Source organism: Lycium barbarum, chromosome 10, assembly GCF_019175385.1.
Source record: "Lycium barbarum isolate Lr01 chromosome 10, ASM1917538v2, whole genome shotgun sequence".
NCBI lineage: Eukaryota > Viridiplantae > Streptophyta > Magnoliopsida > Solanales > Solanaceae > Lycium > Lycium barbarum.
Genome location: NC_083346.1, coordinates 35,616,027 through 35,632,434, shown reverse-complemented (window position 1 = coordinate 35,632,434; position 16,408 = coordinate 35,616,027). Strand labels below are relative to the sequence as shown.

The 16,408-nt window shown below is 35.8% G+C and overlaps 1 protein-coding gene across 1 annotated transcript; it reads left to right on the top strand.

Annotated features, from left to right (window-relative positions):
- Positions 1–2,347: 2,347 nt before the first annotated feature.
- Positions 2,348–15,375, top strand: LOC132613514 (uncharacterized). Its single transcript, XM_060327555.1, has 9 exons — positions 2,348–2,971; positions 8,431–8,522; positions 8,699–9,399; positions 10,770–10,840; positions 11,747–11,836; positions 11,965–12,156; positions 12,259–12,357; positions 13,219–13,357; positions 14,705–15,375. The coding sequence occupies exons 1-9, from the start codon at positions 2,591–2,593 to the stop codon at positions 14,881–14,883; spliced, it is 1,944 nt and encodes a 647-aa protein (XP_060183538.1). The 5' UTR covers positions 2,348–2,590; the 3' UTR covers positions 14,884–15,375.
- Positions 15,376–16,408: the final 1,033 nt, after the last annotated feature.

Below are 16,408 nucleotides of genomic sequence, written 5' to 3'. Positions count from 1 at the left end.
CTCTCATTTTTGTTGTTAAAGTCGCTCACTGTTGGTAATGGTATTTTCCGGTGAGAAACAGTGGCACTTCACGGGAAAACAACAACAAAACATGAGTGGGGAAAGGGGAAGCAGTAGCGATGTAATGGTGGTTGGAGCTCGCTGGAGCTCCGGTGTCACGAACTAGCCGACAATAATGGCTGTAGAGCAAGCAGCAGTGAGGGAGAAGAGATGGTGGCTGGAAAAGTTGCGGATCGGGTTAAAAGAGGTGGGTCGGGTAAATTTAATTGAAAATCAGGTAATTTTGTGGGATTTGGGGTTTTCAATCTAATTAAGTGTATATGTGTAAACTTTATAGACGACTGGGGTATTTTTGTTCATAATCACTAACAGAGGATAAAGTTGATTAATAAAATAAAATAGAGAGTATATTTGACCATTTTCCCTTTTTTATTTAATTCCTGGATATACATGATGAGATCACCTTCTTCTTTTTTTCCCACTTATTTTATTTTTTTCTTTAGCGTCATCACATTGTTCTGGGTCTTTCTCTCTCTCTCTTTTTTGTCGCCATACATACTCTTTACTTCTTCCCTCCATGTTTTTTACTTCAACTACTGTTAACAAATATCTCCGATAACACAAACCATAGTCTAAATTAAATACTCACAAAATGCAACAATGTCATGGCAACTCCTTCCTCTACAATACCACATGACGCTGGTGCAACCCAGGCTACTTATTCAACTTCACAAGTCGAAATTGTTACTTGTTTAATGTGGGACATCCTCGTATAACAACTCTCAATGACAATCAATATTTTCTCAAATCAATTTTTTATGTTATATTTTACATATCTATAATAGTTTTTTACCTATGCAACAACAACTTAAGTTTATTTTGGTAAATTACCCTTCTATGACAACTATTTTTTTTATTTTTTTTAAGTAATATAATGATTAATCAACTTTATAGAAATAGAATATTCAATACTACCAATACTAGATCTAAAAATTTTGACCAAATATTTTGATACTTTAATACATTATTTAGGATAAAGAATATTATATAAATATATATTTCCATCATTAAAATATTTTCTTTCGCTATACAAAGCATGATTAAGCTTTGGATTTGCAATTAAAAATAAAAAATTATATTTTATACATTTTTTTTTTCTATAACAAAAATATTATTCAAATATCTCAATCATTCACCACAGCGCTCAAAATATTTAGGACTCAGTGATCATGAGATCACCTTCTATTCCCACTTTTTCTATTTTTTCTCTTTAGCGTCACATTGTTCTGGGTCTTTCTTTTCTTTTTCTCTTTTTTTGTCACCATACACATATTCTTTACTTCTCTTCTCCGTGTTCTTCTCTTAACAAAAAAATCTTTAAAAAACACAAACCATAGTCTAAACTAAATGCTAACAACATGCAACAGCAATGTGCAAACAACTCCTTCCCCTACAACACCACACAATGTTCATGCAACCCAGGCTACTTATTAAACTTCACAACTCAAAATTGCTACTTATTCAATGAATGGGGTCCAATTGAAATTGACTCAGGTGTTGAGAATAATAGATCATTATTATTCCCTGGAAGTGGAACACTTTTTGATTTTGATTCAATAAGAAGATTGACTCAATCACAAGCAGTGTTTCTTGAAGCTACACTCACTATGCTACTATCTTGGCTTTTCAGGAGTTAAGTAATGGGTCATACATTGTGTAATACTTTTTCAGATTACATTGAGTGTCAAAAGTTTTATCATGTCTGACATAATTCATGGAATGTTATGAACCGAAGCTAAATGTAAACTTTCCTAAGCGAAATCTAAATTATGTTGAAGGGCAAAAAACGACTACAAATTTGAGGGGCAAAAATTTAAGATCAGCTAAAGTAGGGGAATATGTGTGAATGACCCAAATATGAGGGTTTCTCATCTGAAAATCTTTTAAACAAGTTAGTAATTTACAATAAAAACGACATATTCAGTATAATTTCACAAGTGGGGTTTGAGAAAGGTGATAGTCAGTTACTCCTACCTTGAGGGGTCATTTGTTGAGGGGTCATTTGGTACGCAGGATAACGTTAAAATATCCCAGAATTAAGTTTGGGGTAAGATTTATATCTTGTTTGGTTGAATAAATTTATAACGTCAACCAAACAAGGTATAAATTTTATCCCAAATTTAATTTTGGAATTCCCATGTCATCCCATCATTTCATCAAGCTTCGGATTATATTATCCCGCCTCGTAGGGGGATAAATTAGTTGTAGGACTATAATTCGAGGATTATAATAAGAGGATAACTTAATCGGCTATCTCCTATAAAGACAAGAATTTGCAATAAACAGGGAAAATAATTTTTTGAAAAACAAAGGTTTCAACCAACAAGGCAGCAACCGTGTCTTTATTTAATCGTGGATGTAGGGTGAGATCACCTTCATTATTTTCCACTTTTTCTCTTTTAGCATCACATCGTTCTGGGTCTTTCTTTCTCTCTTTCTTGCCACCATACATATTCTTTACTTCAAACAACTCTTAACAAAAAACTCTTCAAGAAACACAAACCAATACTCTAAACTACATGCTAACAAAATGCAACAACAATGTCCTAGCAACTCCTTTCTTTACAACACCACACAATGTTCATGCAACCCAGGCTACTTATTAAACATCACAACTAAAACCTGTTACTTGTACAATGAATGGGGTCCAGTTGAAATTGACTCAGGTGTTGAGAATAATAGATCATTATTATTTCCAGGAAGTGGTACCCTTTTTGATTTTGATTCAATTAGAAGGTTGACTCAATCACAAGCTGTGTTTCTTGAAGCTACACTTATTATGTTACTTTCTTGGCTTTGTTTTTGTTTCTTTGCACGGTGTGCTCCACTTGGTGATGGACGTAACATTTGGTTTAAGATCCGATGGTGGATTAGTCGACTTGATGTCTGCTTTGCATCTCGTCATTGGCTTGTATGACTTTCTTCAACTTTTCTTTGTTATATTCAAATTTTATGTTGTTGGTGTTTACTTTTTTATTTCACGATTAATGGATTTGTTTGTAATTGGACTATTTTATGGAGATAGTTGGACATCATTGGCTTGTGTGATTTCTTGAACTTTCTATTGTTATTTTTGTTTGTGGGGATGAAATTTTATGTAGTTGGTGCTTAATTTTGCGTTTTATTTCATGATTAATGGATTTGTGAGGCATAATTTAGTGGGCGTTTGGACGTAAAAAATGTGAAATTTGAAAAAGAAATACTCACTCTATCCCGATTTATGTGGCACAGTTCGAATTTTGAGAGTCGTTTACTTTTGACCATGGATTCTGGCATGGAATGTTTAAGTTTCTTGAAATAAAATTTACATATTTGTATGAATTTCTTTATCTTTTCTTTGTTATTGAAATTTTATGTTGTTTGTGTTTAATCTTACTTTTTATTTCATGATTAATGGATTTATGAGTCATAATTTAGGTCCCTTTGCCCCAATTTGTTTTTACTGAAAATTAATGGGACTATTTATGGAGATAGTTGGATATAGATTATAAACTGCAAAAAGTTTATGGAATGTTTGACTTTTGGGAAGTCATATGTTATTTTCCTTTCTAGGATGAAATTTTATGTAGTTGGTGCTTATTTTTTGTGTTTTAATTTTATGATTAATGGATCTGTGAGGAATAATTTAGGCTCCTGCAAATTACTTCCTCTGCCCCAATTTGTTTGTAATTGGACTATTTTATGGAGCTAGTTGGACATAGATTTGAAAGTAAAGTTTTGATTTTGCAAACTGAATCTACTATAAAGGGTGTGTTCGGTATGCAGGAAAATGTTTTTCAGGAAAATAAGTGGGTTTCTTACTTGTTTTCTAATGTTTGGTAAGTAAACAAAAAATTATTATCCCAAAAGCATTTATATGTAGTCTAGCAAAACACTATGAAGGGGGGTTGGGATGCTCAAGGGGTGGGTGGGTGGGGATGACACGATAAACTTGGAATCTCACTTATGAAACTTGTTTTCCTTACTCCTATTAGGGAAGTCATTATCCCCATTTTTAAGGAACTTGTTTTCCTAGTTTGACCAACCCAACATGGAAGAACATGCTACATAACTCTAATTTGTCAGCATCAATTTAAAGCAAACATTTTAATGACAAATAGGACCTTGATTTAGATTTAAGACTAAGCCCGAAGCTACTTGGTACCTTTTCTGGTGGGAATTGGCAGGTATCCCGTGGAATTAGTCTAGGTGCGGGCAAGCTGGCCCGAACACCACGGTTATCAAAAGAAAAAAAAACTAAGCACGAAGCAGGATATTTGCTGGTTGAATGAACTCACCTTCGACTTCTGCTGCCATAAATTCTAGCTTCTTGTTGCTTTAATAATGATTCTTAGTTGTTTGCCAGACATAGATATTTTGGAATGTTTGACTTTTTGGAAGCCGTATGTGACAACCAAATTTGGAAAAGAAGTTACATATATTTTGGGTTATTTAAGGGGTTTTGAGCATGTGCAGTCTGGTATGGTATATGTTGAGTGCATATTAAGATTCAAAAGAAGAGTGAGATAAAAGTAGGTCGATAGGAAGAGCCCTCCTCGTCTATTATAATTTAATACCTTGCTTCTTGGACTTATAAAACATGCCACATAACTCTAATTTGTCAGCACCAATTTAAAACAAACATTTTAATGATAAATAGGACCTTGATTTAGATTTAAGACTAAGCACGAGACAGGATATTTGCTGTTTGAATGAATTCGCCTCGGGGTTCTGGTGCCATAAATGCTAACTTCGTGTTGCTTTAATAATGATTCTTAGCTGTCCTATATCATTTTCTACATTATTGTTTTTCCGTGGAAGCAGCCACTAATGCTTGGATTAGGTTAGGCTGTCTACATCACACCCCTTAGGGTGCGGCCCTTCCCCGGACCCTGCTAACGGGATGCTTTGTGCACCAGGCTGCCCTTTTACATTATTGCTTTTCCAATATCTCCAATTGGTGGTTGTCAGAAATTTGCGAAAGTAAGCAAAGTCTGGAGGTGAATCATTGATTTGATTTACTATTAGGGACTCTATAGGTTGGTTTTGTTGAGTGACATAATATGATTTTCTATGATAGTTAGCTGCAAAAATTATATTGGATATTTTGCTTCTGGGTGCAACTATTGCTTTTGTTCCATGGAACTGAAACGAGAAACTGGGAATATGATAAATGGAGAAAGTGCAAGATGGAACATGCCAAAGTTATCCTTCAGTCAAAGAATAATGTGACTCATCCATCCCCTCCTCTTAGGCACCCTGTAGCCTAAGTAAGATATTTCCACTTCCAACCCTTAATGAGGACTTAAAAAAAAAGGCGAAATAAGATCAGATTGCCTTCCTACCCATAACTAAAACTTGAAAAAGGAAAAAAGAAAAAAGAAAAAGAGAAAAAAACATCAAAAATGCCTTGCTAGAGCTGCCTCTAAAGTTTGACGCAAACATGAGTTAATAAAAGGGAGGCGGAGATGATGGAGAAGGGCAAGAATCTATATTTTCAAAAGAATCTTCTTAATGCTGCTTTTCTTCAATAAAGCCCTGCTTACTTATCAAAGAGAATCTGTATAAAAAAAAATACAGAAAAAGTTTATGCAGAAAGATAGGTATGATGAGTCTTTCTTCTATTTGTTTGCTTATTCAAATTATCGCCATTCGTGGTTTTTAGGCTTATAATAATTGATATGTGGCAACTGCAGTTTGGTGCTTTCTCAAGGCGATGTATTGAAGTTGTCCTGTATATTATTTTCTTGAGGTGTTCCGCACTTTTGAGATTAATGAGGAAGCTGATGTTCTTAGTGTCAAGAGCTGAAATAGTACCGCCAATTAATATCCAGGGGTAACAACCAGCGTTGTGGAAAATTTCCTTTGGGCATTTAGTTTTGGAATTACCTACTTCCATTCTTTCAAGCCACTTGATTGAGTGGTTGAACATCAATTGCATTCTCCTGGGATGCTCTTTTCTAGTATCACCTATCGAAGTAAAGAAAAAAGGCATTAACAGTGAAAAGGTCACGTTAATGCCGTCCGTCTCATTATATCTTTTCCTTGAAATCTAAGGTTAGTTCTTAGGGTGGATCTTGGTTTCCAGTCTTGTTTTGCTATTGGGAAGGAGCCCATACTTCAATATGCTAGGACACATTCAACTAGGATCTATTATCTCATTGTGAATCCACTAGATTTCAGTTCCCAATCTAGTGTGACCACTAAGAGGTTCCATCTCTTTTGCATTTTGCATCCCTTATGCATGCATCATCTTAAAATTTGCATTGTATCCTTTGTTTTCACGTTCTGTCCCTTTATGTATATAAGCACCAGCTTTTGTTTACATCCTATACTTTGTTGTTTCTTAATTTGCCCCCTAAGATGTGCATTATTCTATTATTTGCACCATATCCTTTGAAAGTCATAAATACTTCATTTAGTAAAGGGAAAATAGGTTACCCTGTCCGCACCGGAAGAGTAGCGGCTGCGGGTTCCCATGTCATTTAAAAAAAAAAAAAAAAAAAAAAAAGGGAAAATGGGAATAATATAATTCGAGGGAACTGTAGCAAGTACTGAATACTGCAAAAATATTTGTTTCATCTCTATATTCTCTTTCCACAGAATCTACAATTCCCTTTTCAAGTAAAACAGATGTCCAAGTTCCAACAACACTATTCTTTTAAAAGCTTGGACCTAAGTTGTTGACTTGTTGTTAGCAAAATAAAGCAAACACAGAAGGGATTCGAACCCTTGACTTCTTGTTGGGTGAGTATTAAAAAAAAAAAAAAAAAAAAACTACTGAACCTGAAGTTCTCTTTGTTTAAACACCAATAAATGGGTTAACATGAGACGATTTTCACCTATGATAAATACATTTCAAAAAGTGAAATTTTGATGAGGCGAGTTGTAATAATGTACTTGAATTAAATTTTATTAATATAGTCTGAATTTTATTTCTTTAATACGATGTTGTTACAAAGTTTGATCACTTTTTAAAATGTCACACTGCTTCTGAAAAATTCTGTGTATGCCCCTGGTTGGTGTCATATTGGATACCGTATCCAGTACCAAGAGGCAGCTCAGAATTCAACATGCACTTTATAGATTATATATCTTAGTTACTTGTTGAAATAATGGCCTTTATTTTTCTTGTTTTCGCGTATGACAAATCACGTCTCATTACGCCTGTTTGCAACAAATTTCGAATATGTGTGGAAAATAACTGCAAATCACAAACAAAATATGTTGAAACAGAGATTTTATTGATGAATATTGGGGGTACAAATCTGTTTATTCTCTTGATTCTTCTCTCCTAATATTTCTCCGTAATTCGAGGGCCGTTACTAGCGTCTTTATCGAACGTAGGAAGACCTCCTTGTGATGTATTTGTCCAAGAATGCCACATTTATGGGATTTTTGAGATATGCTTTGATCTCTTTGTGAATACCCCTGGAGTCTATGGGATACTCGAGATGCCTTCCTAGGGATATGTGTCCCTTTATATAGGTGTGAGCTAGGGTTTAGGGTATAGTAGCCTCCAAGAAATCCTAACCCACCTTAGAGTTTGAAGATGGATTGAACTCATCTTGTAGAGTCCTATTTCAAATCCGGTAAAATTTCACTGTCTACAAATGCCCCCTACTTCAAGATTTGTCAAAGTGTAGACTTGCCAAAACTCGAAGACAAGACTTGAAGTACCCATAAAAATGGAGCTTCCAACTTTGCAGTTGATTGACAGATCTGATTACTGAGAGAAGAGATGAAGGGCAGATTTGGTCCCACTGGGCGTGCCAATTTGTTTGCAACAAATTTCGAATATGTGTGGAAAATAACTGCAAATCACAAAATATGTTGAAACGAAGATTTTATTGATGAATATTGGGGTACAAATCTGTTTATTCCCTTGATTCTTCTCTCCTAATATTTCTTCGTAATTCGAGTGCCGTTAGTAGCGTCTTTCTCGAACGTAGGAAGACCTCCTTGTGATGTATTTGATCTCCAAGAATGCCGCATTTATGGAATTTTTGAGATCTGCCTTGATCTCTTTGTGAATACCCCTGGAGTCTATGGGATACTCGAGATGGCTTCCTAGGGAATATGTGCCCCTTTATATAGGCGTGATCTAGGGTTTAGGGTAGAGTAGCCTCCAAGAAACCCTAAACCACCTTAGAGTTTGAAGATGGATTGAACTCATCTTGTAGAGTCCTATTTCAAATCCGGTAAAATTTCACTGTCTACAGTGCTTACTTGTGATGTGGTCGTCCTGTTATACCACCGTTGTTGTGTTTGGTTTAGCAGTTTCCTGTGTTTCTGTGATGCTGTAAAAGTATACTTCTGTATGTAAATACTTGAACACACATCTTGACAATCTTTAGATTTTTGTTTTTTATGTGCACCATTTTCATGTAGGATGACCAGAAGGTAGTCATGAAGCGGAAAACAGAGCTTGGTGGAACTTTTTCAATAGCTAGTTGGATACTTTTTATTGGTCTGTTTGCTGCGTGAGTACATGATGTTTTTTTTCTCTCTTCAATTTCCAGTGTCTCACTATTTGTTTCAAGTATTTGGCCTGTTCTTATCTATAACTCTGTCTTTCTTCTGAATAATATTCTTCCCCTGTTCTTTTTCTTCTTTACCTTCTATTCCATCTATAATTCTCTTTTTTATGCTGCCACAGTTTGCTCTACCAAATAATAGCAAAGAGAAGTATTGAGATGCACACTGTGAGAGCAGCAAATGCACCTGATTTAGCTGCTTTTATAAACGATTTGGAGTTTAATATCACTACCATCTCAAGTATGAGCTGCTTACACTTACGTGGCCTCGGAACAGTGGTAACTGGGAACCCTGGCTTCGTTGACTATCGATTTGCTCCTCTGTCAACATTTGCCAACTATTCCTGTATAAACACAACTAAAGGACCGACCATTATGCTTAAGTGCAGCAACTGTCCACTTAGTCGGGACAATGCCTATATTTCATGGCAATTTGTTGATCTCCCAAATAGTCCTGCAGCAGCTGCTGGATTTCAGTTCAACCTAACAGCAAAAGATCCTAAAAATAAGAAGCATGTTAGCTTGGTCAGTGGAACACTGAGGAATGGAAGCAATTTTGACAAGAAACCAGTTACATTTAGAGGGCTGACACCAAATATATTGAAGTTCAATTTTTTCCCGAGAAAGTACCATAATTTGCATGACCTGAAGCTCATCCAACCACTACTTCATGAGTTTCTCCCAGGTTCATCTTTTAATGAGATAAGTCAACTCCAAGCATCGCTCCAAAGACCTAATGATGGTCTAATCAACACGACATTGTATGTCAACTTCCTATCTTCCTATATTGTTGAGATCAAGAATCAAAATGTTTTGGGACCTGGTGAGTAACATCTTCATCTCTCGGCACATTTGTCTTTTTTTTTTTGCTTTCAATGTCTTCTCTGGCCAGCGTTTAAACCTTCTGATTTTTGAATTTTCCTTCTGTCATCTACTTAAGAGTGATAATAATGCACGTGCTGTGTAAACATCCTTTAGCTATGGAGTTTGCTGATATCTTTGTCCTCTCTTTTTCCTCGTGTATCATCTTTTGGGAGAAAGAGAGGGGGAGGAGGAAGTTCTAGAACTCAGGTGTTTTGTTAATATCTAAATTTCTTCTATATGTACATCTTGTGGTGGAATTAGGTATATGGTGTTCTGCAGCACCCACAGAGATATTCATTCTCTGGTTATAGTCCTAGCTGGCTGCTCCAGATCCTATGCCAATTTTGTCAATGCCAAAGTTGTCCCCTAGCATTGTTTCCCCCAGTGGTTCACGAGCTGGCTAATACAGAGTGCAAAATTAACATTGCGCAACCTGTTAAATGCCAACCGTGCAAATGCCATTGCTGCGTAGCAGTGTAGGGCCTGAAGTGGAATGTTGTTTTATTTGGGAATGTTGACTGCTTGCCTATCTGGTTCTACGGACAAGTTTGCTCATGTTTTGAACGAGCATGGTACTCGTATTGTCTTCAGGGGCTTTTCCACCAAAAAGGAACCTGATCTTTAATATTTTTTAAAAATATATAAAAGTAGACCTAATACTGAAATTTCTATGGAATTCTATTTTTTCTATTTTATATAGTTTTAGTGCTTCAAGCTAGAGGAAACTTTTAGTGTGTGTGTGGCTGCAGAAATAGTGAAGTTGGGAAAAGATAGGATATCAGATGGAACATTTACCTTATCAGAAAAAAATAAAAGGGGAAAAAAAGATAGGGCAATCAGATGAAGACTTATTGCACTGCTGATTTTCAGGCTAAACTTACTAAAAAGAATATTGAAGTGGCTAGTCTAATGCATCATTTCATAGTTTAACTGTTGTCTAAGTTATAATGCGGGACCACACCAATATAATACTCCCTCCATCACAATTTATGTGATGCATATTGACTGGCACGATGTTTAAGAAAAAGACTGGCTTTTGAACCTTGTGTCTAAAATAAGCCATAGATATTTGTGTTGCTATAAATCATCTCAATAAGGGCAAAATGGTATGTTTAAATTATTTCTAAATATAGAAAGGTATCATCTTTTTGGGACAAACTAAAAAGAAATTGCATTAAATAACTTGGGACAAAGGGAGCCAGAAGAGAAAACTGACATGTAGGTTTGATTCAGAATTCTAGTATGTATATAGAGTGCTTTAAATGGTTCTTCATTTCAGAGGTTTTTTGGGGCTATGTTTGATAATATCTTCCTCTCCCAAGAGTGCAGTAAGCTTCCTTGCGGATCTTGGTGGCCTTTATTGCATCAGTATTGTCCTCTTCTTCTACATTTTGGTTCAGGTACAGTTTGTTTTTCATTCTTTTGTTGTGGATTTCATTTGTAAGCTATGTTACATGGATTTGTTCACGTGTACACATCCAGTACCGGTATGTTAACACCCGGTAACGTGCATCTTTTGTCAATTCTTAGTATATTGTGAATAATCTGCGTAAAGAACCCATACTCATGTCACACCCATTCGACACAATATCGAGGCAAATGAAGTATTTGCGTAACATAGTTGCAAGTGTGGTTGAGAACAATGTCTTACCAAAAAGGAAAAAGAGACTTCGTTAATGATTTTGCTGTGCAAATTTGCTGTACGATAGTTGTTTGTCCTTTAAGTGCTGATGGTAATGCACGGACTTTTCTAGTTAGTTATGTCTGCTGATTTAATCGTTGAGATGGATCTTTTATGGCTCCTTCTTTAATGTGAGGTGGTAGAATTTTCATTTCACAGCTTTTCGACGTAGAAACATATTGGAGTTTGATTTCTTGATAGTTTCCTTTTGTTTTGGAGGAAAATTTGTCTTTCGATATACCTCTCAGATCTACGCAGTGCTAGTTTCTTTATGAAGGGTCACATCAGAACAGAAAAACAAAGGTTGGGCAAAGCGTTTTTTCTCACACCGATTTTCTAATTATCATTTTAACTCCTAAAAACCGAAACATTCAGGGTATTGTTTCTAATTTGCATAGAAGTTATTTACTTCTAGATTGGAATGTAGGTTGAAAATTAAGATTGATCTGGTGGCCTGAACTTAGTGATGGAAGAAAGGAACTATGAAGGACTTGAAATTGTAAAACCTATAAAGTAACTTTAGAGCGTCTTGCTTCTTTTCATGGAAAATTTAGTTATAAATGTGTGCAGGGTGTGATTGACCCTTATGTCTATACTTATTTATGTCAATACTTCTATGTTACAGTGTGAATATAGGATCAAGAAATTACGCAATGAGGATAGTGTAATGCGAAAGGTTAGAAGTCGCCGAAAAGCTCAAGATTGCTGGGATAAAGTGAGTTTTAATATCAACAAAAATATCACTTGTTTTCTTGCTGATGAAATCTTTTTTAGTTATTTTTGCCTATTCAGCTGCCCTGTCTAACTTCCTTATACTTTGCTTCCCCTTCCTTTTTCTGATAGTTGAGGAAATATGTGATGTACACATACGCTCCTAACCAATTGGAAGAGGTGTACGACATGAGAAATGATGGTTGTTGCACAGGCGTCAAGATGGAATCAGTCCATAGAAAGAGCTCTTCAGTTAGAGGAAGAGGGTCTAGCAAATTAGATACCATCAGTTTTAGCAGAAAAGTTGGTTTACCTAGTGAGAAGGTGCAGCCTCAACTCCTTTATATCAGTATGCTTACCTCTAATGCTTCTTTTACAAATTTCATGGAGATCGTAATTTTTTGAAGTCCTATTTTCCTTTCCCAGAGAGCCACTCCAGAGAAGATTGATACTCAAAGTGCCACACGTTTTTCGCTTGAACCTGCAGCAGATCTTCAAAAGCGTACACATCTGAAGGAAAAAAGAGTCAGTTACCTATTTCTCTCTGATATTTTTGTTTCTTGTGTTTATTAAATGATATTTGTATTTTGGCTACTGTCTCGACCCATGCCCGTGAATCTGTTCACGTGATTGGTGCCATCATGCCCTCCCTTTTACCATGATTTGGGCTTAACCTAACTTAGCAAAAGAGATATCTAAATGGTGTACATGGATGTTTAATCTCTTCTATTTTAACCATCAGCCCCTGTCTTGCTTTGATGTGGGATAAGACCAAGGGTGTCAGAGCTACTTCCTCTGGTTTCACTATTTTTGCTGTTATATAATAAGAGGTATTAAAAATGAACTGCTTTACTTTTTAGAGCTTCCAAAATGTCTTTGCTTCGATTGGGAACTACCTGTTAGTAGCTAATTTACTTTGGGGGTGGCATTTCTTTCGCTCTTCAGAAAGTGGCCTTGTACTTGGAGAAGCATTTTGGGAGTTGAAAAGAGAAAGGGAACTCATAATCCTGGCACAGTAGAATATGGACAAGACTCCTTTTAATGGTTTTGTATTTTTTGTGAAATTACTGATTTAACATATAGCTTTTTCATTTCTTAAATGTTGCCTCATGGTTTTAGATCTTTTTATAAGTCACTTCTATGTTAAGATCTTTTCCTGCTTTTGTTGTTAGTTCTTCCTCTACTTGACAATATACAGTTTTTTCTTCATATTCTCTGCTTATGCTCACGTATAATTGTTACTTGTTCCCTTATACAAAGCCTAACTATGCTAATACAACTTGGTTTTCATGTCTGCTTTCTTTATCTTCCCAAAGAACTAGTAACTTCACTTTTTTTTAATCCGTAGAAAGCTGTTAGACTTACTTTATATTTATGTGACTTCAGTTTCAAGAAAATGGTGCACATCCAAACACAAAAATTAGTAAGCCTGAAGACATAATTGCTCCAGATGTAGAGAACGCTGTCCAGGCTCCAGCTTTTCCTGCAGCTGATGACTTAACTGTTCCACCTCTGCCTCCATTTAGTAAGTCTAGAATCATGAGATCAGTGTTTATTATATTCTCCTTTCTCCGCGCCAACTAACATGCAAACTGTTTAGATTTCATGATGTCCGATTTTAAGCTGCTCATTCATGTCATGCTTCAACCTATTTAAGTTTATTCAAATTGCCAATGCCATCATCAAGATCACTACAGATTTGGTCAATGGGTTAAATGTCTGTGACAACTGACAAGTATGAGAAATTACAAGTCAAGGTTATGAGAGCCCACTAATATTATTCTCTTGATTATGACAACATATTTGAAGATTAGAAACTCCGATTATGTTGGTAACTCCTAACTGTGGTTAAATATTTCAACCATTTTCTTGTTCGGTAGTTTTTATGGAGATTCTTTTAATTCTATCCCTTTTTCTAGGAGTGTGGTCCCAATTTGGCAGTGTGTAGAAAACTTCGGCAATGATATGCTATGTTCCTTCTCTTTGGGTGGTGGTGAAGCCTTTATAGATTTCAGCACCTCTTGAAGAAAGAAGTGCAGTATAAAAAATATATCTGAGGTTTCAGCTATTATCGCTTGTGAATGGAGTGATAGGCGATCAGTAAAATAGTAAATCATGGAGCTTGATAGTTGTTCTAGCTTTGGGCGTTTAGTTTCTTTTTGCACTTAAGCTAATTAGAAGATCATTGCTTAGAGTGTCAACAAATTTTATGTCAATAAGCTATTCTTTCTAGTTTTCTGGTTTTATAACTTTCCAGTTGAGCAACCAACATTGCTGCATGTGGGTAGGGTTTTCTTTTTACCAGTGTTTACAGAGCTGTAATAAATAAATGTAACAAGAGGCAGTCTCTCATTTACTTTTGATGATGGGACTTCAGCATATCTGTTATCAACTTTATTTATGGAGATCATATGTTTTCTACTCCACCATATGAACCAATGAAGTACTTAGGTTTACATTTGTTGTCCCTTAGAAGCATCTCTCTCACACTATTTTGCTGTTGTTACTGTTCTTTTACTGAATGCTCTGTACTGCTTTCCTTATTAGTTGTCATGTTTTCTTCACTGCTGTATTTCCTTTTCATAACTACTTTTATTTGCTGCACTTGAGCCAAGGTTCCTTTAGAAACAGCCTCTCTACCACCACGAGGTAGGCGTACGGTCTGTGTACACTCTACCCTCCTCAAACCCCACTTGTGGGATTACACTGGGCGTTGTTGTTAAAAGCATCTCTCTTTACATATTACTCCTTCAGTCTTTTTGAGACAAGAGTGATGGGGTCTGAGGAGTTGATGAGATTCTTACGTCAGTGATGTTAGATTGTGTAAATTGTAGTGCTTGCCTAAAGTGATGTCACTGCTTTTGTTCTGCAGAATTGCAGGCTGCTGATAATATCAGTATGACCAATCTCCAGAAAGAACTCGAAAACCTGTATGAATATAATATAATGCTCAAGGAGAAGTTGATTGCTGCCCAGTCAATGCTTCATACATTAGCCAACAAGGAGTCGACTTTAGCAGCTGATAGTGGCGATATTATTACTAGAGAATGATTATGATCAATTAACGTGGTAGTGTGTGGGTGAACATTGCATTCAGAATTCCATTCTCCTGAATATCCTGAGAGAATTCTGGGATCTTGTGTGTTATGGGTGAGCATTTGCTCTCTGTGGCTGTTGATAATATCCTGTTAGTAGAACAAGTACTGAATGCAATGCTCCAGGGTGATGAAGTACTTTCCTATGTGCCGTACATTACAGATTCAGATGCATTATGACCCGAAAATCTTTGGAGTGGTTGAAGAGTTGTATAATTTCATTTCAGTTAGCAGGGAGTTCCTTCTTTTGGAGCTGGATTGTGTTCCTTTGTGAGTTAAATGTCTGAACCATGTAATTTGCTACTTACTGGTGATTAGTACATTATGTAGGACAATGATTGAAGGAAATTTGATTACGATGATATTAGGGTGCATTGGATACAGTAGTTATTAAGCCATGTAAATCTACCCGATACAATTATGCGGAAATGCATTTTGTTCCCTTTTCTTTTTTCTCTTCAAGTACTTAGCAATTTTCTCACTGAGAAGGATTTTTTTAAAAACAATATATTGCCCAACAGAACAAATCATATCCACGTAGCCATAGTTTTCATGTCATTTGAGCCGGGGGTCTTTTGGTTTGCGTACGCTCTACCTTCCATAGACCCTACTTGTGGGATTATACTGGGTAGGTGGTTGCATAACCATTTTTTCCCGTAACAATGTTTATACACCTAGTGTATAATATTATGGAATATTATACACTTATTGTATGTATATAATGTATCAATTTTGTATAAAGATGTATAATAATGTACAGGAGGTGTTTATACACATTTTTACCATGTCAAATTTCAACCCACGAAAATGGGTCAAAAACTTCACCAAATAGCTCATCCGATAATTTCAAATTTTAGTGGTTAATGAATGTAGTGGATCTTTTGACCTGTTCCAATGTCAATATCTGAAAAGAGATAATCTCTAGTCTTTTAGGTTCCCAATTTGAACTGTCCAGCTGGCAAATCGTAAGGGTGAATCCATTAGCATTTTTTAGTTCAAAGAACGTATCAATGGCCGGCAGATTCAACGTTGACCGGCCGGAATCATTATGTTACTAAGAACACTAGAATGGACCACATATATGGAATAAAATTTTGAAAATGTGTATAATAGATCATATATCATAATTGGTATGACACATCTTATGTGAAAATTGTTTATTTGGAGATTCAAAACATTTTTTCCTGACTACGATTTTCTCAAAATCATTTTAACAATTTGAATTATTAATTATGTTGACTTATAGTGCTTTTCAGGCATCGAATATTTGTTGCTTTGACGTTGGTTCCTCAAGCCCCTCCACTTAAATTTGAACATAGGGAGTACTTACTATGAACTGATTGATTTAATAAAATCATAAGTTCACCTCCTGCTGAATTAGGATGTTGTTTTATAGCATCATGGAACATTTACTCTTACCAGACGTAATAAAATAAATTTGAATCCTCTGAGGGTCTGGATTTATATTCTATTGTCCATTT